The 21,832-nt window shown below is 56.1% G+C and overlaps 1 protein-coding gene across 1 annotated transcript in view; it reads right to left on the reverse strand.

Annotated features, from left to right (window-relative positions):
* Window positions 1-1,275: 1,275 nt before the first annotated feature.
* LOC146751096 (properdin-like) overlaps window positions 1,276-21,832 on the reverse strand; it is a 38,623-nt gene continuing 18,066 nt past the window's right edge. The window contains exons 6-9 of the mRNA XM_085535615.1: window positions 15,045-15,248; window positions 6,894-7,005; window positions 3,419-3,570; window positions 1,276-1,357 (exon numbers count right to left, since the gene is read on the reverse strand). Of these exons, the coding sequence (XP_085391741.1) occupies window positions 1,350-1,357; window positions 3,419-3,570; window positions 6,894-7,005; window positions 15,045-15,248 (476 nt within the window). The 3' untranslated portion in view covers window positions 1,276-1,349. The remainder of the gene's footprint in view (window positions 1,358-3,418; window positions 3,571-6,893; window positions 7,006-15,044; window positions 15,249-21,832) is intronic.

Below are 21,832 nucleotides of genomic sequence, written 5' to 3' on the forward strand. Positions count from 1 at the left end.
CCCTATAGGGTTTCCCCCTATGGGACCCCTATGGGACCCCCATAACCCTATAGGGTTCCCCCTATGGGACCCCCCCCACCCCATTACCCCCCTATATGGGACCCCCCCCCCACCCCATAGCCCCTCTGTGCCTCAGTTTCCCCCTATGGGACCCCCATAACCCTATAGGGTCTCCCCCTATGAAACCCCCCCCCACCCCATTACCCCCCTATGGGACCCCCCCCCACCCCATTACCCCCCTATGGGACCCCTATAACCCTATGGGACCCCTATAACCCTATGGGACCCCTATAACCCTATAGGGTCTCCCCCTATGGGACCCCTATGGGCCCCTATAACCCTATAGGGTCTCCCCCTATGGGACCCCCCCCCACCCCATAGCCCCTCTGTGCCTTAGTTTCCCCCTATGGGACCCCCATAACCCTATAGGGTCTCCCCCTATGGGACCCCTATGGGACCCCTATGGGACCCCTATGGGACCCCTATAACCCTATAGGGTCTCCCCCTATGGGACCCCTATGGGACCCCTATAACCCTATAGGGTTTCCCCCTATAGGGTTTCCCCCTTTATATTTGGGGTCGGGGGGGGGGGTAAGATGAATATTGGCAATAAAAGGGTTTTTATGATGGTGGTGGTGCCTTTATTACTATGGGACCCTATAGGGCCCTATAGGGATGGGGACCCCTATAGGGCCCTATAGGGATGGGGACCCCTATAGGGCCTGGGAAATGGGGGGGGGGGGGTGTCCATATAGACCCTATAGAGGCTGAGGAAGGGGGAATATGGGTTTAAGGTTCATATATGGTTCCTATAGGGTTACTATAGGGTTCCTATAGGGTTCTGAGGGTCCCCATATGGACCCTATAGGGCTTCAGGGTTCCCATATGGACCCTATAGGGCCTCAGGGTTCCCATATGGATCCTATAGGGTCTGAGGGTCCCCATATGGATCCTATAGTGCCTGAGGGTCCCCATATGGACCCTATAGGGCCTCAAGGTCCCCATATGGACCCTATAGAGCTTCAGGGTTCCCATATGGACCCTATAGGGCCTCAAGGTCCCCATATGGACCCTATAGGGCCTCAGGGTTCTTAATATGGATCCTATAGGGCATAAGGGTCCCCATATGGACCCTATAGAGCCTGAGCCACGCCCCCTAATTAGCATAAGCCACGCCCACACCCAATACAACCCAATGGAGGTGGGCGTGGCTTGGCGCCGTGACGTCACGCCCCCGTGTCGTTAAGCCCCGCCCACATTTAAAGAGACAGCGCAGCGATGCTCAGCTTTTATTTTGGGGTGGGGGAATTTTTGGGGTTAAATCCGATGATTTTGGGGTCCGGCGGCTCTCAGTCATCTGGGGGGAATCGGGGGAGGGGATTATGTGGGGCAGGGACCCATAGAGATCCATAGAGATGCATAGGGACCCATAGAGATGCATAGGGACCCATAGAGACCCATAGAGACCCCATAGAAACCCCATAGGGACCCATAGAGACCCATAGAGATACATAGGGACCCATAGAGACCCATAGAGACCCATAAGGACCCATAGGGACCCATAGAGACCCATAGAGACCCCATAGAGACCCATAGGGACCCGTAGAGACCCATAGCGACCCATAGAGACCCATAGGGACCCATAGAGACCCATAGGGACCCATAGGGATACATAGGGACCCATAGGGACCCATAGAGACCCCATAGAAACCCCATAGAGACCCATAGGGATCCATAGAGACCCATAGAGACTCATAGAGACCCATAGAGACCCATAGGGACCCATAGGGACCCATAGAGACTCATAGGGACCCATAGAGACCCATAGAGACCCCATAGAAACCCCATAGAGACCCATAGGGACCCATAGGGACCCATAGAGACACATAGGGACCCCATAGGGACCCATAGGGACCCATAGAGACCCATAGAGACCCCATAGAGACCCATAGGGACCCGTAGAGACCCATAGAGACCCTTAGGGACCCATAGAGACCCATAGAGACCCATAGGGACCCATAGGGACCCATAGAGACCCATAGAGACCCATAGGGACCCGTAGAGACCCATAGAGACCCTTAGGGACCCATAGAGACCCATAGGGACCTGTAGAGACCCATAGAGACCCTTAGGGACCCATAGAGACCCATAGAGACCCATAGAGACCCATAGGGACCCAAAGGAACACATAGGGACCCATAGGGACCCATAGAGACCCATAGGGACCCACAGAAACCCATAGAGACCCATAGGGACCCGTAGAGACCCATAAGAAACCATAGGGACCCATAGAGACCCCATAGAAACCCCATAGAGACCCCATAGGGACCCATAGAGACCCATAGAGACTCATAGAGACCCATAGAGACACATAGGGACCCATAGGGACCCATAGAGACCCATAGAGACCCCATAGAAACCCCATAGAGACCCATAGGGACCCATAGGGACCCATAGAGACCCATAGAGACCCATAGGGACCCATAGTGCCCCATAGAGCCCCTACAGTGCCCCATAGAGACCCATAGAGACCCCATAGGGACCCCATAGAGACCCCATAGTGCCCCATAGAGACCCCATAGTGCCAGATAGAGCCCCTACAGTGCCCCATAGAGACCCATAGAGACCCCATAGTGCCCCATAGAGACCCATAGAGACCCCATAGAGACCCAGAGACCCATAGGGACCCATAGAGACCCATAGAGACCCATAGGGACACATAGAGACCCATAGAAACCCATAGAGACCCATAGAGACCCATAGAAACCCATAGAGACCCATAGGGACCCCATAGAGACCCATAGAGACCCATAGGGATCCATAGAGACCCATAGGGACCCATAGAGACACATAGGGACCCCATAGGGACCCCATAGAGACCCATAGGGACCCCATAGAGACCCCATAGTGCCCCATAGAGACACATAGAGACCCATAGAGACCCATAGAGACCCATAGAGACCCCATAGAGACCCATAGAGACCCATAGGGACCCATAGAGACCCATAGAGACCCCATAGTGCCCCATAGAGACACATAGAGACCCCATAGAGACCCATAGAGACCCATAGAGACCCCATAGAGCCCCTACAGTGCCCCATAGAGACCCCATAGTGCCCCATAGAGACCCCATAGAGACCCATAGAGACCCCATAGTGCCCCATAGAGACCCCATAGTGCCCCATAGAGACCCATAGAGACACATAGGGACCCATAGAGACCCATAGAGACCCCATAGTGCCCCATAGAGACCCATAGAGACCCCATAGTGCCCCATAGAGACCCATAGAGACCCCATAGTGCCCCACAGAGACCCCATAGTGCCCCATAGAGCCCCTACAGTGCCCCATAGAGACCCCATAGTGCCCCATAGAGACCCCATAGAGACCCCATAGAAGCCCCCCCTTCATTTGCTCACCCCCATCTGTGGGGCAGCCCCACGGATTCAGGCAGGGCCGCGTCTCCTCCACCCTGAGCGGCTGCCCCATAAGTGGGGCACATTTGGGTCGGGCCGTGCCCCAAAAGGTGACATTGATGGGGGGACCCGAACCCACCGGGGTCATCGTCAGCCTGGGGGGGGGGAAAGACCCCATAGATACCCCATAGAGACCCCATAGATCCCCATTCACCCCATAGATCCTCCATTCACCCCATAGATCCCCATTCACCCCATAGATCCTCATTCAGCCCATAGATCACCAACAGACCCCATAGAGACCCCATAGATCCCCATTCACCCCATAGATCACCAACAGACCCCATAGATCCCCAACAGACCCCATAGAGACCCCATAGATCCCCATTCACCCCATAGAGACCCCATAGATCCCCATTCACCCCATAGAGACCCCATAGATCCCCATTCACCCCATAGAGACCCCATAGATCCCCATTCACCCCATAGAGACCCCATAGATCCCCATTCACCCCATAGAGACCCCATAGATCCCCATTCACCCCATAGAGACCCCATAGATCCCCATTCACCCCATAGATCCCCATTCACCCCATAGATCACCAACAGACCCCATAGATAACCAACAGACCCCATAGATCCCCATTCACCCCATAGATCACCAACAGACCCCATAGATACCCAACAGACCCCATAGATCCCCATTCACCCCATAGATCACCAACAGACCCCATAGATACCCAACAGACCCCATAGATACCCCATAGATCCCCATTCACCCCATAGATCACCAACAGACCCCATAGATCCCCAACAGACCCCATAGATACCCCATAGATCCCCATTCACCCCATAGATCACCAACAGACCCCATAGATCCCCAACAGACCCCATAGTTACCCCATAGATCCCCATTCACCCCATAGATCACCAACAGACCCCATAGATCCCCATTCACCCCATAGATCCCCAACAGACCCCATAGATACCCCATAGATCCCCATTCACCCCATAGATCACCAACAGACCCCATAGATCCCCAACAGACCCCATAGTTACCCCATAGATCCCCATTCACCCCATAGATCACCAACAGACCCCATAGATCCCCATTCACCCCATAGATCACCAACAGACCCCATAGATCCCCAACAGACCCCATAGATCCCCATTCACCCCATAGATCCCCATTCACCCCATAGATCCCCCACTCACCCCATAGATCCCCATTCACCCCATAGATCACCAACAGACCCCATAGAGACCCTATAGATCCCCATTCATCCCATAGATCCCCCACTCACCCCATAGATCCCCATTCACCCTATAGATCCCCATTCATCCCATAGATCCCCATTCACCCCATAGATCCCCATTCACCCCATAGATCACCAACAGACCCCATAGATCCCCATTCACCCCATAGATCACCAACAGACCCCATAGATCCCTATTCACCACGTAGATCACCAACTGACCCCATAGATCACCAACAGACCCCATAGAGACCCCATAGATCCCCATTCACCCCATAGAGACCCCATAGATCCCCATTCACCCCATAGATCCTCCATTCACCCCATAGAGACCCCATTCACCCCATAGAGACCCCATAGATCCCCATTCACCCCATAGATCCCCATTCACCCCATAGATCACCAACAGACCCCATAGATTCCCAACAGACCCCATAGATACCCCATAGAGACCCCATAGAGACCCCATAGATCCCCATTCATCCTATAGATCCCCCATTCACCCCATAGATCCCCATAGAACCCTCCCAGAACCACATAGAACCCCATAGAACCCCATAGAACCCCCAGAACCCCATAGACTCCCCATAGAACCCCATAGAACCCCATAGAACCCCATAGACTCCCCATAGAATCCCTCAGAACCCCACAGAACCCCATAGAACCCCCCCCAGAACCCCATAGAACCCCATAGAACCCCAGAAAACCCCATAGACTCCCCATAGAGCCCCATAGAACCCCATAGAACCCCATAGACTCCCCATAGAACCCCCCCAAAACCCCATAGAACCCCACAGAACCCCACAGACTCCCCATAGAACCCCACAGAACCACATAGAACCCCATAGAACCCCACAGAACCCCATAGAACCCCACAGAACCCCATAGACTCCCCATAGAACCCCATAGAACCCCATATCCTCCCCATAGAACCCCATAGACTCCCCATAGACTCCCCATAGAACCCCATAGAACCCCATAGACTCCCCATAGAACCCCATAGAACCCCATAAAACCCCATAGAACCCCATAGACTCCCCATAGAACCCCATAGAACCCCATAGAACCCCATAGACTCCCCATAGAGCCCCATAGAACCCCCCAGAACCCCATAGAACCCCATAGAACCCCATAGACTCCCCATAGAACCCAATAGAGCCCCATAGAACCCCACAGAACCCCATATCCTCCCCATAGCTCCCCCCCATAGACTCCCCATAGAACCCCATAGCCTCCCCATAGAACCCCATAGAACCCCATAGCCTCCCCATAGAACCCCATAGAACCCCCCAGAACCCCATAGACTCCCCATAGAACCCCATAGAACCACCCCAGAACCCCATAGACTCCCCATAGCTCCCCCCCATAGACACCCCATAGATCCCCCATAGACTCCCCATAGAACCCCATAGACTCCCCATAGAACCCCATAGAGCCCCATAGAACCCCACAGAACCCCATAGACTCCCCATAGACTCCCCATAGAACCCCATAGACTCCCTATAGAACCCAATAGAGCCCCATAGAACCCCACAGAACCCCATAGACTCCCCATAGAACCCCATAGAACCCCATAGAACCCCATATCCTCCCCATAGCTCCCCCCCATAGACTCCCCATAGAACCCCATAGAACCCCCCAGAACCCCATAGAACCCCATAGAACCCCATAGACTCCCCATAGAACCTCACAGACTCCCCATAGAACCCCATAGAACCCCCCAGAACCCCATAGACTCCCCATAGCTCACCCCCATAGCTCCCCATAGAACCCCATAAAACCCCATAGACTCCCCATAGAACCCCATAGAATCCCATAGACTCCCCATAGAACCCCATAGAACCCCATAGAACCCCATAGAGCCCCATAGCCTCCCCATAGAACCCCATAGAACCCCAAAGAACCCCATAGAACCCCCCCAGAACCCCATAGATCCCCATAGCTCCCCCCCAAAACCCCATAGAACCCCCCAGAACCCCATAGAACCCCACAGAACCCCATAGAACCCCATAGAACCCCATAGACTCCCCATAGAACCCCATAGAACCCCACAGAACCCCATAGCCTCCCCATAGCTCCCCCCCATAGCTCCCCATAGAACCCCATAGAACCCCATAGAACCCCACAGAACCCCATAGAACCCCATAGATCCCCATAGAACCCCATAGACTCCCCATAGAACCCCATAGAACCCCATAGCTCCCCCCCATAGCTCCCCATACGGGTATTTGGGATATATGGGGCGACACTCCCGGTATCGGCTCCGGTTGGGTTCGGCCCCACACGGTGGATGGCAAAGACCCCAAGGAGCCCAATGGGACCAGGAACCTGGAACTGGGGGGGGATGGAAAGGGACCCCATTAACTTATGGGGTTCTATGGGGTTCTATGGGGTTCTATGGGGTTCTATGGGGTTCTATGGGGTTCTATGGGGTTCTATGGGGTTTAATGGGGTTCTATGGGGTTCTATGGGGTTCTATGGGGATCTATGGGGTTCTATGGGGTTCTATGGGGTTCTATAAGGTTTAATGGGGTTCTATGGGGTTCTATGGGGTTCTATGGGGATCTATGGGGTTCTATGGGGAGTCTATGGGGCTCTATGGGGTTTTATGGGGTTCTATGGGGTTGTATGAGGTTCTATGGGGAGTCTATGGGGCTCTGTGGGGTTTTATGGGGTTCTATGGGGTTGTATGGGGTTCTATGGGGATCTATGGGGTTCTATGGGGAGTCTATGGGGCTCTGTGGGGTTTTATGGGGTTCTATGGGGTTTTATGGGGTTCTATGGGGTTCTATGGGGTTCTATGGGGAGTCTACGGGGTTCTATGGGGAGTCTATGGGGTTCTATGGGGTTTTATGAGGTTCTATGGGGAGTCTATGGAGCTCTGTGGGGTTTTATGGGGTTCTGTGGGGTTCTATGGGGTTCTATGGGGTTTTATGGGGTTCTATGGGAAGTCTATGGGGTTCTATGGGGTTTTATGGGGTTCTATGGGGAGTCTATGGGGCTCTGTGGGGTTTTATGGGGTTCTATGGGGTTCTATGGGGAGTCTATGGGGTTCTATGGGGTTTTATGGGGTTCTATGGGGAGTCTATGGGGTTCTATGAGATTCTATGGGGAGTCTATGGGGCTCTGTGGGGTTCTATGGGGAGTCTATGGGGTTCTATGGGGTTTTATGGGGTTCTATGGGGAGTCTATGGGGTTCTATGAGGTTCTATGGGGAGTCTATGGGGCTCTGTGGGGTTTCATGGGGTTCTATGGGGTTCTATGGGGAGTCTATGGGGTTCTTTGGGGAGTCTATGGGGCTGTATGGGGTTTTATGGGGTTCTATGGGGAGTCTATGGAGTTCTATGAGGTTTTATGGGGTTCTATGGGGCTCTATGGGGTTCTTTGGGGAGTCTATGGGGTTCTATGGGGTTCTATGTGGAGTCTATGGGGCTCTGTGGGGTTCTATGGGAGTCTATGGGGTTCTGTGGGGTTTTATGGGGTTCTATGGGGTTCTATGGGGAGTCTATGGGGATCTATGGGGTTTTCTGGGGTTCTATGGGGAGTCTATGGGGTTCTACGAGGTTCTATGGGGAGTCTATGGGGCTCTGTGGGGTTTTATGGGGTTCTATGGGGTTCTATGGGGAGTCTATGGGGTTCTATGGGGTTCTATGGGGAGTCTATGGGGTTCTGGGGGGTTCTATGGGGAATCTATAGGGCTCTATGGGGTTCTATGGGGAATCTATAGGGTTCTATGGGGTTCTGGAAGGGGTCTATGGGGTTCTATGGGGCTCTATGGGGTTCTGTGGGGTTCTATGGGGAGTCTATGGGGTTCTATGGGGAGTCTATGGGGTTCTTTGGGGTTTATGGGGTTCTATGGGGTTCTATGGAGTTTTATGGGATTCTATGGGGTTTTATGGGGTTTTATGGGGTTCTATGGGGATCTATGGGGTTTTATGGGGTTCTATGGGGTTCTATGGGGATCTACGGGGTTTTATGGGTTCTATGGGGTTCTATGGGGTTTAATGGGGTTCTATGGGGTTTTATGGGGTTCTATGGGGTTCTATGGGGTTCTATGGGGGTCTATGGGATGCTATGGGGTCTATGGGGTTCTATGGGGTTCTATGGGGAGTCTATGGGGTTTTATGGGGTTCTATGGGGATCTATGGGGTTCTATGGGGAATCTATAGGGCTCTATGGGGTTCTATGGGGAATCTATAGGGTTCTATGGGGTTCTGGAAGGGGTCTATGGGGTTCTATGGGGCTCTATGGGGTTCTGTGGGGTTCTATGGGGAGTCTATGGGGTTCTATAGGGCTCTATGGGGTTCTGTGGGGTTCTATGGGGATCTATGGGGTTCTATGGGGAGTCTATGGAGTTCTATGGGGATCTATGGGGTTCTATGGGGTTCTATGGGGTTCTTTGAGGTTCTATGGGGAGTCTATGGGGTTCTATGGGGATCTATGGGGTTCTATGGGGTTCTATGGGGTTCTTTGAGGTTCTATGGGGAGTCTATGGGGCTCTGTGGGGTTTTATGGGGTTCTATGGGGTTGTATGGGGTTCTATGGGGATCTATGGGGATCTATGGGGTTCTATGGGGTTCTATGGGGATCTATGGGGTTCTATGGGGTTCTATGGGGTTCTATGGGGATCTATGGGGTTCTATGGGGTTTTATGGGGTTCTATGGGGTTCTATGGGGTTCTATGAGGTTCTTTGGGGAGTCTATGGGGTTCTATGGGGTTCTATGGGGATCTATGGGGTTCTATGGGGTTCTATGGGGTTTTATGGGGTTCTATGGGGAGTCTATGGAGTTCTGTGGGGTTCTATGGGGTTCTATGGGGAGTCTATGGGGTTCCGGGGGGGTTCTATGGGGTTTTATGATGCTCTATGGGGTTCTTTGGGGAGTCTATGGGGTTCTATGGGGTTCTGGAGAAGTTCTATGGGGTTCTATGGGGAGTCTATGGGGCTCTGTGGGGTTTTATGGGGAGTCTATGGGGAGTCTATGGGGTTCTATGGGGAGTCTATGGGGTTCTGGAGGGGTTCTATGGGGATCTATGGGGTTTAATGGGGTTCTATGGGGTTCTATGGGGAGTCTATGGGGTTCTATGGTGTTCTATGGGGTTCTATGGGGACTCTATGGGGTTCTATGGGGTTCTATGGGGAGTCTATGGGGTTTTATGGGGTTCTGGAAGGGGTCTATGGGGTTTTATGGTGCTCTATGGGGTTCTATGGGGAGTCTATGGGAGTCTTTAGGGTTCTATGGGGTTCTATGGGGTTCTATGGGGCTCTGTGGGGTTCTATGGGGAGTCTATGGGGAGTCTATGGGGTTCTATGGGGAGTCTATGGGGTTCTGGGGGTTCTATGGGGTTCTATGGGGCTCTATGGGGATCTATGGGGAGTCTATGGGGTTCTATGAGGTTCTATGGGGAGTCTATGGGGCTCTGTGGGGTTTCATGAGGTTCTATGGGGTTCTATGGGGAGTCTATGGGGTTCTATGGGGTTCTATGGGGAGTCTATGGAGTTCTATGGGGCTCTGTGGGGTTTTATGGGGAGTCTATGGGGTTTTATGGGGTTCTATGGGGTTCTATGGGGAGTCTATGGGGTTCTATGGGGTTCTATGGGGAGTCTATGGGGTTCTATGGGGTTTAATGGGGTTCTATGGGGTTCTATGGGGAGTCTATGGGGTTCTTTGGGGAGTCTATGGGGCTCTATGGGGTTTTATGGGGTTCTATGGGGTTCTATGGGGAGTCTATGGGGTTCTATGGGGTTCTATGGGGTATTATGGGGTTCTATGGGGTTCTATGGGGAGTCTATGGGGTTCTATGGGGCTCTATGGGGAGTCTATGGGGCTCTGTGGGGTTTTATGGGGTTCTATGGGGTTTTATGGGGTTCTATGGGGTTCTATGGGGTTCTATGGGGTTCTATGGGGCTCTGTGGGGTTCTACGAGGTTCTATGGGGAGTCTATGGAGTTCTACGGGGCAATGGGACACTTATGGGGCAGCTATGGGGCATCTATAGGGCACTTATAGGGCAGCAGTGGGACACTTATGGGGCAGCTATGGGGCACTTATGGGGCAGCAGTGGGACACTTATGGGGCAGCTATGGGGCACTTATGGGGCAGCAATGGGACACTTATAGGGCAGCTATGGGACACTTATGGGGCAGCTATGGGACACTTATGGGGCAGCAATGGGACACTTATGGGGCAGCAATGGGACACTTATGGGGCAGCTATGGGGCACTTATGGGGCAGCAATGGGACACTTATGGGGCAGCAATGGGGCACTTATGGGGCAGCTATGGGACACTTATGGGGCAGCAATGGGACACTTATGGGGCAGCAATGGGACACTTATGGGGCAGCTATGGGACACTTATGGGGCAGCTATGGGGCACTTATGGGGCAGCAATGGGGCACTTATGGGGCAGCAATGGGACACTTATAGGGCAGCAATGGGGCAGCAATGGGACACTTATGGGGCAGCAATGGGACACTTATGGGGCAGCTATGGGGCACTTATGGGGCAGCTATGGGGCACTTATGGGGCAGCAATGGGACACTTATGGGGCAGCAATGGGACACTTATGGGGCAGCTATGGGACACTTATGGGGCAGCTATGGGACACTTATGGGGCAGCTATGGGGCACTTATAGGGCAGCAATGGGGCAGCAATGGGGCACTTATGGGGCAGCAATGGGACACTTATGGGGCAGCAATGGGGCACTTATAGGGCAGCAATGGGACACTTATGGGGCAGCAATGGGACACTTATGGGGCAGCTATGGGACACTTATGGGGCAGCTATGGGGCACTTATGGGGCAGCAATGGGACACTTATGGGGCAGCTATGGGACACTTATGGGGCAGCTATGGGACACTTATGGGGCAGCTATGGGGCACTTATAGGGCAGCAATGGGACACTTATGGGGCAGCAATGGGGCACTTATGGGGCAGCAATGGGACACTTATGGGGCAGCAATGGGACACTTATAGGGCAGCTATGGGACACTTATGGGGCAGCAATGGGACACTTATGGGGCAGCAATGGGGCACTTATAGGGCAGCAATGGGACACTTATAGGGCACTTATGGGGCACTTATGGGGCAGCAATGGGACACTTATGGGGCAGCAATGGGGCAGCAATGGGACACTTATGGGGCAGCAATGGGGCACTTATAGGGCAGCTATGGGACACTTATGGGGCAGCAATGGGACACTTATGGGGCAGCAATGGGACACTTATGGGGCAGCTATGGGGCACTTATGGGGCAGCAATGGGACACTTATGGGGCAGCTATGGGGCACTTATGGGGCAGCAATGGGACACTTATGGGGCAGCTATGGGACACTTATGGGGCAGCTATGGGACACTTATGGGGCAGCAATGGGACACTTATGGGGCAGCAATGGGACACTTATGGGGCAGCAATGGGACACTTATGGGACAGCTATGGGACACTTATGGGGCAGCAATGGGACACTTATGGGGCAGCTATGGGGCACTTATGGGGCAGCAATGGGACACTTATGGGGCAGCTATGGGGCACTTATGGGGCAGCTATGGGGCACTTATGGGGCAGCAATGGGACACTTATGGGGCAGCTATGGGACACTTATGGGGCAGCAATGGGACACTTATGGGGCAGCTATGGGGCACTTATGGGGCAGCTATGGGACACTTATGGGGCAGCAATGGGACACTTATGGGGCAGCTATGGGACACTTATGGGGCAGCAATGGGGCATCTATAGAGCACTTATAGGGCAGCAATGGGACACTTATGGGGCAGCAATGGGACACTTATGGGGCAGCTATGGGACACTTATGGGGCAGCAATGGGACACTTATGGGGCAGCTATGGGGCACTTATAGGGCAGCAATGGGGCAGCAATGGGGCACTTATGGGGCAGCAATGGGACACTTATGGGGCAGCAATGGGGCACTTATAGGGCAGCAATGGGACACTTATGGGGCAGCAATGGGACACTTATGGGGCAGCTATGGGGCACTTATGGGGCAGCAATGGGACACTTATGGGGCAGCAATGGGACACTTATGGGGCAGCTATGGGACACTTATGGGGCAGCTATGGGGCACTTATGGGGCAGCTATGGGGCACTTATGGGGCAGCAATGGGACACTTATGGGGCAGCTATGGGGCACTTATGGGGCAGCAATGGGACACTTATGGGGCAGCTATGGGGCACTTATAGGGCAGCAATGGGACACTTATGGGGCAGCTATGGGACACTTATGGGGCAGCAATGGGACACTTATGGGGCAGCAATGGGACACTTATGGGGCAGCAATGGGACACTTATGGGGCAGCAATGGGGCACTTATGGGGCAGCAATGGGACACTTATGGGGCAGCTATGGGGCACTTATGGGGCAGCTATGGGGCACTTATGGGGCAGCAATGGGACACTTATGGGGCAGCTATGGGACACTTATGGGGCAGCAATGGGACACTTATGGGGCAGCAATGGGACACTTATGGGGCAGCAATGGGACACTTATGGGGCAGCAATGGGGCACTTATGGGGCAGCAATGGGACACTTATGGGGCAGCTATGGGGCACTTATGGGGCAGCTATGGGGCACTTATGGGGCAGCAATGGGACACTTATGGGGCAGCTATGGGACACTTATGGGGCAGCAATGGGACACTTATGGGGCAGCTATGGGGCACTTATAGGGCAGCAATGGGACACTTATAGGGCAGCAATGGGGCACTTATGGGGCAGCTATGGGGCACTTATGGGGCAGCAATGGGACACTTATGGGGCAGCTATGGGACACTTATGGGGCAGCAATGGGACACTTATGGGGCAGCTATGGGGCACTTATGGGGCAGCAATGGGACACTTATGGGGCAGCAATGGGACACTTATGGGGCAGCAATGGGGCACTTATGGGGCAGCTATGGGGCACTTATAGGGCAGCAATGGGACACTTATGGGGCAGCAATGGGACACTTATGGGGCAGCAATGGGGCACTTATGGGGCAGCTATGGGGCACTTATAGGGCAGCAATGGGACACTTATGGGGCAGCTATGGGACACTTATGGGGCAGCAATGGGACACTTATGGGGCAGCTATGGGACACTTATGGGGCAGCTATGGGGCACTTATGGGGCAGCAATGGGACACTTATAGGGCAGCAATGGGGCACTTATGGGGCAGCAATGGGACACTTATGGGGCAGCAATGGGACACTTATGGGGCAGCAATGGGACACTTATGGGGCAGCTATGGGGCACTTATGGGGCAGCAATGGGACACTTATAGGGCAGCAATGGGGCACTTATGGGGCAGCAATGGGACACTTATGGGGCAGCAATGGGACACTTATGGGGCAGCAATGGGACACTTATAGGGCAGCAATGGGACACTTATGGGGCAGCAATGGGGCACTTATGGGGCAGCTATGGGGCACTTATAGGGCAGCAATGGGACACTTATGGGGCAGCAATGGGACACTTATGGGGCAGCTATGGGGCACTTATGGGGCAGCAATGGGACACTTATGGGGCAGCTATGGGACACTTATGGGGCAGCAATGGGACACTTATGGGGCAGCAATGGGACACTTATGGGGCAGCTATGGGACACTTATGGGGCAGCAATGGGGCACTTATGGGGCAGCAATGGGACACTTATGGGGCAGCTATGGGGCACTTATGGGGCAGCAATGGGACACTTATGGGGCAGCAATGGGGCACTTATAGGGCAGCAATGGGACACTTATGGGGCAGCAATGGGACACTTATGGGGCAGCAATGGGACACTTATAGGGCAGCAATGGGACACTTATGGGGCAGCAATGGGACACTTATGGGGCAGCTATGGGGCACTTATGGGGCAGCTATGGGGCACTTATGGGGCAGCTATGGGGCACTTATGGGGCAGCAATGGGACACTTATAGGGCAGCTATGGGGCACTTATGGGGCAGCAATGGGACACTTATGGGGCAGCAATGGGACACTTATGGGGCAGCTATGGGGCACTTATAGGGCAGCTATGGGGCACTTATGGGGCAGCAATGGGACACTTATAGGGCAGCAATGGGACACTTATGGGGCAGCTATGGGACACTTATGGGGCAGCAATGGGACACTTATGGGGCAGCTATGGGGCATCTATAGGGCACTTATGGGGCAGCATTGGGGCACTTATGGGGCAGCTATGGGGCATCTATAGGGCAGCAATGGGACTCTTATGGGGCAGCTATGGGGCAGCAATGGGACACTTATGGGGCAGCAATGGGGCACTTATAGGGCAGCAATGGGACACTTATGGGGCAGCTATGGGGCACTTATGGGGCAGCAATGGGACACTTATGGGGCAGCTATGGGGCATCTATAGGGCACTTATGGGGCACTCACGCAGGCAGTGGTGTACATTGTAGCAGGCCCGCAGCTGGATGGTTCCCAGCCCCCCACTTATGGGGCAGGGGCTGCCCCCCTCCTTCCACCCCACACATTCCCGGGTCCTTTTCTGCTGCCCCACAGATTCCTTGCACCTCAGTTCGCCCCACGGCCGCCTCTCGCAGTGGGTCCAGGGGCTCCATGGCCCCCAATGGGGCACAGCTGTGGGGCAGAGATGGGGGGGGGGGGTGGATGTGGGACCCACACTTGGGGGTCACAGGGCTCTGTCGATCCCTCCTGACCCACACTTATGGGGCTGGGGGTCCCACAAGCCACTCAGACCCACACTTATGGGGCTGCGGGTCACGTGACCCTTTCCAGACCCACACTTATGGGGCTGGGGGTTACATGACCCCTTCCAGACCCACACTTGGGGGGCACAGGGATGCTCAGACCCACACTTATGGGGCTGGGGGTCACATGACCCCTTCCAGACCCACACTTATGGGGCTGGTGGGTCCCACAAGCCACTCAGACCCACACTTATGGGGCTGGTGGGTCACGTGTCCCCTTCCAGACCCACACTTATGGGGCTGGGGGTTACATGACCCCTTCCAGACCCACACTTATGGGGCTGGTGGGTCATGTGACCCCTTCCAGACCCACACTTATGGGGCTGGGGGTTACATGACCCCTTCCAGACCCACACTTATGGGGCTGGTGGGTCATGTGACCCCTTCCAGACCCACACTTATGGGGCTGGGGGTTACATGACCCCTTCCAGACCCACACTTATGGGGCTGGTGGGTCATGTGACCCCTTCCAGACCCACACTTATGGGGCTGGGGGTCACGTTACCCCTTCCAGACCCACACTTATGGGGCTGGGGGTCATGTGACCCTTTCCAGACCCACACTTATGGGGCTGGGGGTCACGTGACCCCTTCCAGACCCACACTTATGGGGCTGGGGGTCATGTGACCCTTTCCAGACCCACACTTATGGGGCTGGGGGTTACATGACCCCTTCCAGACCCACACTTATGGGGCTGGGAGTCATGTGACCCCTTCCAGACCCACACTTATGGGGCTGGGGGTCACGTGACCCCTTTCCAGACCCACACTTATGGGGCTGCGGGTCACTTGAACCCTTCCAGACCCACACTTATGGGGCTGGGGGTCATGTGACCCCTTCCAGACCCACACTTATGGGGCTGGGGGTCACGTGACCCCTTCCAGACCCACACTTATGGGGCTGGGGGTCATGTGACCCCTTCCAGACCCACACTTATGGGGCTGGGGGTCATGTGACCCCTTCCAGACCCACACTTATGGGGCTGGGGGTCATGTGACCCCTTCCAGACCCACACTTGGGGGTCACAGAGATGCTCAGACCCACACTTATGGGGCTGGGGGTCCCACAAGCCACTCAGACCCACACTTATGGGGCTGGTGGGTCATGTGACCCTTTCCAGACCCACACTTATGGGGCTGGGGGTTACGTGACCCCTTCCAGACCCACACTTGGGGGGCACAGGGATGCTCAGACCCACACTTATGGGGCTGGGGGTCCCACAAGCCACTCAGACCCACACTTATGGGGCTGGTGGGTCACGTGACCCCTTCCAGACCCACACTTGGGGGGCACAGGGATGCTCAGACCCACACTTATGGGGCTGGTGGGTCACGTGACCCTTTCCAGACCCACACTTATGGGGCTGGTGGGTCACGTGACCCTTTCCAGACCCACACTTATGGGGCTGGTGGGTCACGTGACCCTTTCCAGACCCACACTTATGGGGCTGGGGGTCCCACAAGCCACTCAGACCCACACTTATGGGGCTGGGGGTCATGTGACCCCTTCCAGACCCACACTTATGGGGCTGGGGGTCATGTGACCCTTTCCAGACCCACACTTATGGGGCTGGGGGTCACGTGACCCTTTCCAGACCCACACTTATGGGGCTGGGGGTCATGTGACCCCTTCCAGACCCACACTTATGGGGCTGGGGGTCATGTGACCCTTTCCAGACCCACACTTATGGGGCTGGGGGTCACGTGACCCTTTCCAGACCCACACTTATGGGGCTGGGGGTCATGTGACCCCTTCCAGACCCACACTTATGGGGCTGGGGGTCATGTGACCCTTTCCAGACCCACACTTATGGGGCTGGGGGTCATGTGACCCCTTCCAGACCCACACTTATGGGGCTGGTGGGTCACGTGACCCGTTCCAGACCCACACTTATGGGGCTGGGGGTCACGTGACCCTTTCCAGACCCACACTTATGGGGCTGGGGGTCATGTGACCCCTTCCAGACCCACACTTATGGGGCTGGGGGTCATGTGACCCTTTCCAGACCCACACTTATGGGGCTGGGGGTCATGTGACCCCTTCCAGACCCACACTTATGGGGCTGGGGGTCATGTGACCCTTTCCAGACCCACACTTATGGGGCTGGGGGTCACGTGACCCCTTCCAGACCCACACTTATGGGGCTGGGGGTTACATGACCCCTTCCAGACCCACACTTGGGGGGCACAGGGATGCTCAGACCCACACTTATGGGGCTGGGGGTCCCACAAGCCACTCAGACCCACACTTATGGGGCTGGTGGGTCACGTGTTCCCTTCCAGACCCACACTTGGGGGGCACAGGGATGCTCAGACCCACACTTATGGGGCTGGGGGTCCTACAAGCCACTCAGACCCACACTTATGGGGCTGGGGGTCACGTGACCCCTTCCAGACCCACACTTGGGGGGCACAGGGATGCTCAGACCCACACTTATGGGGCTGGGGGTCCCACAAGCCACTCAGACCCACACTTATGGGGCTGGTGGGTCACGTGACCCCTTCCAGACCCACACTTATGGGGCTGGGGGTTACATGACCCCTTCCAGACCCACACTTGGGGGGCACGGGGATGCTCAGACCCACACTTATGGGGCTGGGGGTCACGTGACCCTTTCCAGACCCACACTTATGGGGCTGGGGGTCACGTGACCCCTTCCAGACCCACACTTATGGGGCTGGGGGTCACGTGACCCTTTCCAGACCCACACTTATGGGGCTGGGGGTCACGTGACCCCTTCCAGACCCACACTTGGGGGGCACAGGGATGCTCAGACCCACACTTATGGGGCTGGGGGTCCCACAAGCCACTCAGACCCACACTTATGGGGCTGGTGGGTTACATGACCCTTTCCAGACCCACACTTATGGGGCTGGGGGTCACATGACCCCTTCCAGACCCACACTTGGGGGGCACAGGGATGCTCAGACCCACACTTATGGGGCTGGGGGTTACATGACCCCTTCCAGACCCACACTTGGGGGGCACAGGGATGCTCAGACCCACACTTATGGGGCTGGGGGTCATGTGACCCTTTCCAGACCCACACTTATGGGGCTGGGGGTTACATGACCCCTTCCAGACCCACACTTGGGGGGCACAGGGATGCTCAGACCCACACTTATGGGGCTGGTGGGTCATGTGACCCTTTCCAGACCCACACTTATGGGGCTGGGGGTCATGTGACCCCTTCCAGACCCACACTTATGGGGCTGGGGGTCATGTGACCCTTTCCAGACCCACACTTATGGGGCTGGGGGTCACGTGACCCTTTCCAGACCCACACTTATGGGGCTGGGGGTCATGTGACCCCTTCCAGACCCACACTTATGGGGCTGGGGGTCATGTGACCCTTTCCAGACCCACACTTATGGGGCTGGGGGTCATGTGACCCCTTCCAGACCCACACTTATGGGGCTGGTGGGTCACGTGACCCGTTCCAGACCCACACTTATGGGGCTGGGGGTCACGTGACCCTTTCCAGACCCACACTTATGGGGCTGGGGGTCATGTGACCCCTTCCAGACCCACACTTATGGGGCTGGGGGTCATGTGACCCTTTCCAGACCCACACTTATGGGGCTGGGGGTCATGTGACCCCTTCCAGACCCACACTTATGGGGCTGGGGGTCATGTGACCCTTTCCAGACCCACACTTATGGGGCTGGGGGTCACGTGACCCCTTCCAGACCCACACTTATGGGGCTGGGGGTTACATGACCCCTTCCAGACCCACACTTGGGGGGCACAGGGATGCTCAGACCCACACTTATGGGGCTGGGGGTCCCACAAGCCACTCAGACCCACACTTATGGGGCTGGTGGGTCACGTGTTCCCTTCCAGACCCACACTTGGGGGGCACAGGGATGCTCAGACCCACACTTATGGGGCTGGGGGTCCTACAAGCCACTCAGACCCACACTTATGGGGCTGGGGGTCACGTGACCCCTTCCAGACCCACACTTGGGGGGCACAGGGATGCTCAGACCCACACTTATGGGGCTGGGGGTCCCACAAGCCACTCAGACCCACACTTATGGGGCTGGTGGGTCACGTGACCCCTTCCAGACCCACACTTATGGGGCTGGGGGTTACATGACCCCTTCCAGACCCACACTTGGGGGGCACGGGGATGCTCAGACCCACACTTATGGGGCTGGGGGTCACGTGACCCTTTCCAGACCCACACTTATGGGGCTGGGGGTCACGTGACCCCTTCCAGACCCACACTTATGGGGCTGGGGGTCACGTGACCCTTTCCAGACCCACACTTATGGGGCTGGGGGTCACGTGACCCCTTCCAGACCCACACTTGGGGGGCACAGGGATGCTCAGACCCACACTTATGGGGCTGGGGGTCCCACAAGCCACTCAGACCCACACTTATGGGGCTGGTGGGTTACATGACCCTTTCCAGACCCACACTTATGGGGCTGGGGGTCACATGACCCCTTCCAGACCCACACTTGGGGGGCACAGGGATGCTCAGACCCACACTTATGGGGCTGGGGGTCCCACAAGCCACTCAGACCCACACTTATGGGGCTGCGGGTCACGTGTCCCCTTCCAGACCCACACTTGGGGGGCACAGGGATGCTCAGACCCACACTTATGGGGCTGGGGGTCATGTGACCCTTTCCAGACCCACACTTATGGGGCTGGGGGTTACATGACCCCTTCCAGACCCACACTTGGGGGGCACAGGGATGCTCAGACCCACACTTATGGGGCTGGGGGTCATGTGACCCTTTCCAGACCCACACTTATGGGGCTGGGGGTTACATGACCCCTTCCAGACCCACACTTGGGGGGCACAGGGATGCTCAGACCCACACTTATGGGGCTGGTGGGTCATGTGACCCTTTCCAGACCCACACTTATGGGGCTGGGGGTCATGTGACCCCTTCCAGACCCACACTTATGGGGCTGGGGGTCATGTGACCCTTTCCAGACCCACACTTATGGGGCTGGGGGTCACGTGACCCTTTCCAGACCCACACTTATGGGGCTGGGGGTCATGTGACCCCTTCCAGACCCACACTTATGGGGCTGGGGGTCATGTGACCCTTTCCAGACCCACACTTATGGGGCTGGGGGTCATGTGACCCCTTCCAGACCCACACTTATGGGGCTGGTGGGTCACGTGACCCGTTCCAGACCCACACTTATGGGGCTGGGGGTCACGTGACCCTTTCCAGACCCACACTTATGGGGCTGGGGGTCATGTGACCCCTTCCAGACCCACACTTATGGGGCTGGGGGTCATGTGACCCTTTCCAGACCCACACTTATGGGGCTGGGGGTCATGTGACCCCTTCCAGACCCACACTTATGGGGCTGGGGGTCATGTGACCCTTTCCAGACCCACACTTATGGGGCTGGGGGTCACGTGACCCCTTCCAGACCCACACTTATGGGGCTGGGGGTTACATGACCCCTTCCAGACCCACACTTGGGGGGCACAGGGATGCTCAGACCCACACTTATGGGGCTGGGGGTCCCACAAGCCACTCAGACCCACACTTATGGGGCTGGTGGGTCACGTGTTCCCTTCCAGACCCACACTTGGGGGGCACAGGGATGCTCAGACCCACACTTATGGGGCTGGGGGTCCTACAAGCCACTCAGACCCACACTTATGGGGCTGGGGGTCACGTGACCCCTTCCAGACCCACACTTGGGGGGCACAGGGATGCTCAGACCCACACTTATGGGGCTGGGGGTCCCACAAGCCACTCAGACCCACACTTATGGGGCTGGTGGGTCACGTGACCCCTTCCAGACCCACACTTATGGGGCTGGGGGTTACATGACCCCTTCCAGACCCACACTTGGGGGGCACGGGGATGCTCAGACCCACACTTATGGGGCTGGGGGTCACGTGACCCTTTCCAGACCCACACTTATGGGGCTGGGGGTCACGTGACCCCTTCCAGACCCACACTTATGGGGCTGGGGGTCACGTGACCCTTTCCAGACCCACACTTATGGGGCTGGGGGTCACGTGACCCCTTCCAGACCCACACTTGGGGGGCACAGGGATGCTCAGACCCACACTTATGGGGCTGGGGGTCCCACAAGCCACTCAGACCCACACTTATGGGGCTGGTGGGTTACATGACCCTTTCCAGACCCACACTTATGGGGCTGGGGGTCACATGACCCCTTCCAGACCCACACTTGGGGGGCACAGGGATGCTCAGACCCACACTTATGGGGCTGGGGGTCCCACAAGCCACTCAGACCCACACTTATGGGGCTGCGGGTCACGTGTCCCCTTCCAGACCCACACTTGGGGGGCACAGGGATGATCAGACCCACACTTATGGGGCTGGGGGTCATGTGACCCTTTCCAGACCCACACTTACGGGGTTGGGGGTTACATGACCCCTTCCAGACCCACACTTGGGGGGCACAGGGATGCTCAGACCCACACTTATGGGGCTGGGGGTC

The sequence above is a fragment of the Coturnix japonica genome, unplaced genomic scaffold (assembly GCF_054131305.1).
Source record: "Coturnix japonica strain WE unplaced genomic scaffold, WE-NBRP24 Scf140, whole genome shotgun sequence".
Taxonomy (NCBI): domain Eukaryota; kingdom Metazoa; phylum Chordata; class Aves; order Galliformes; family Phasianidae; genus Coturnix; species Coturnix japonica.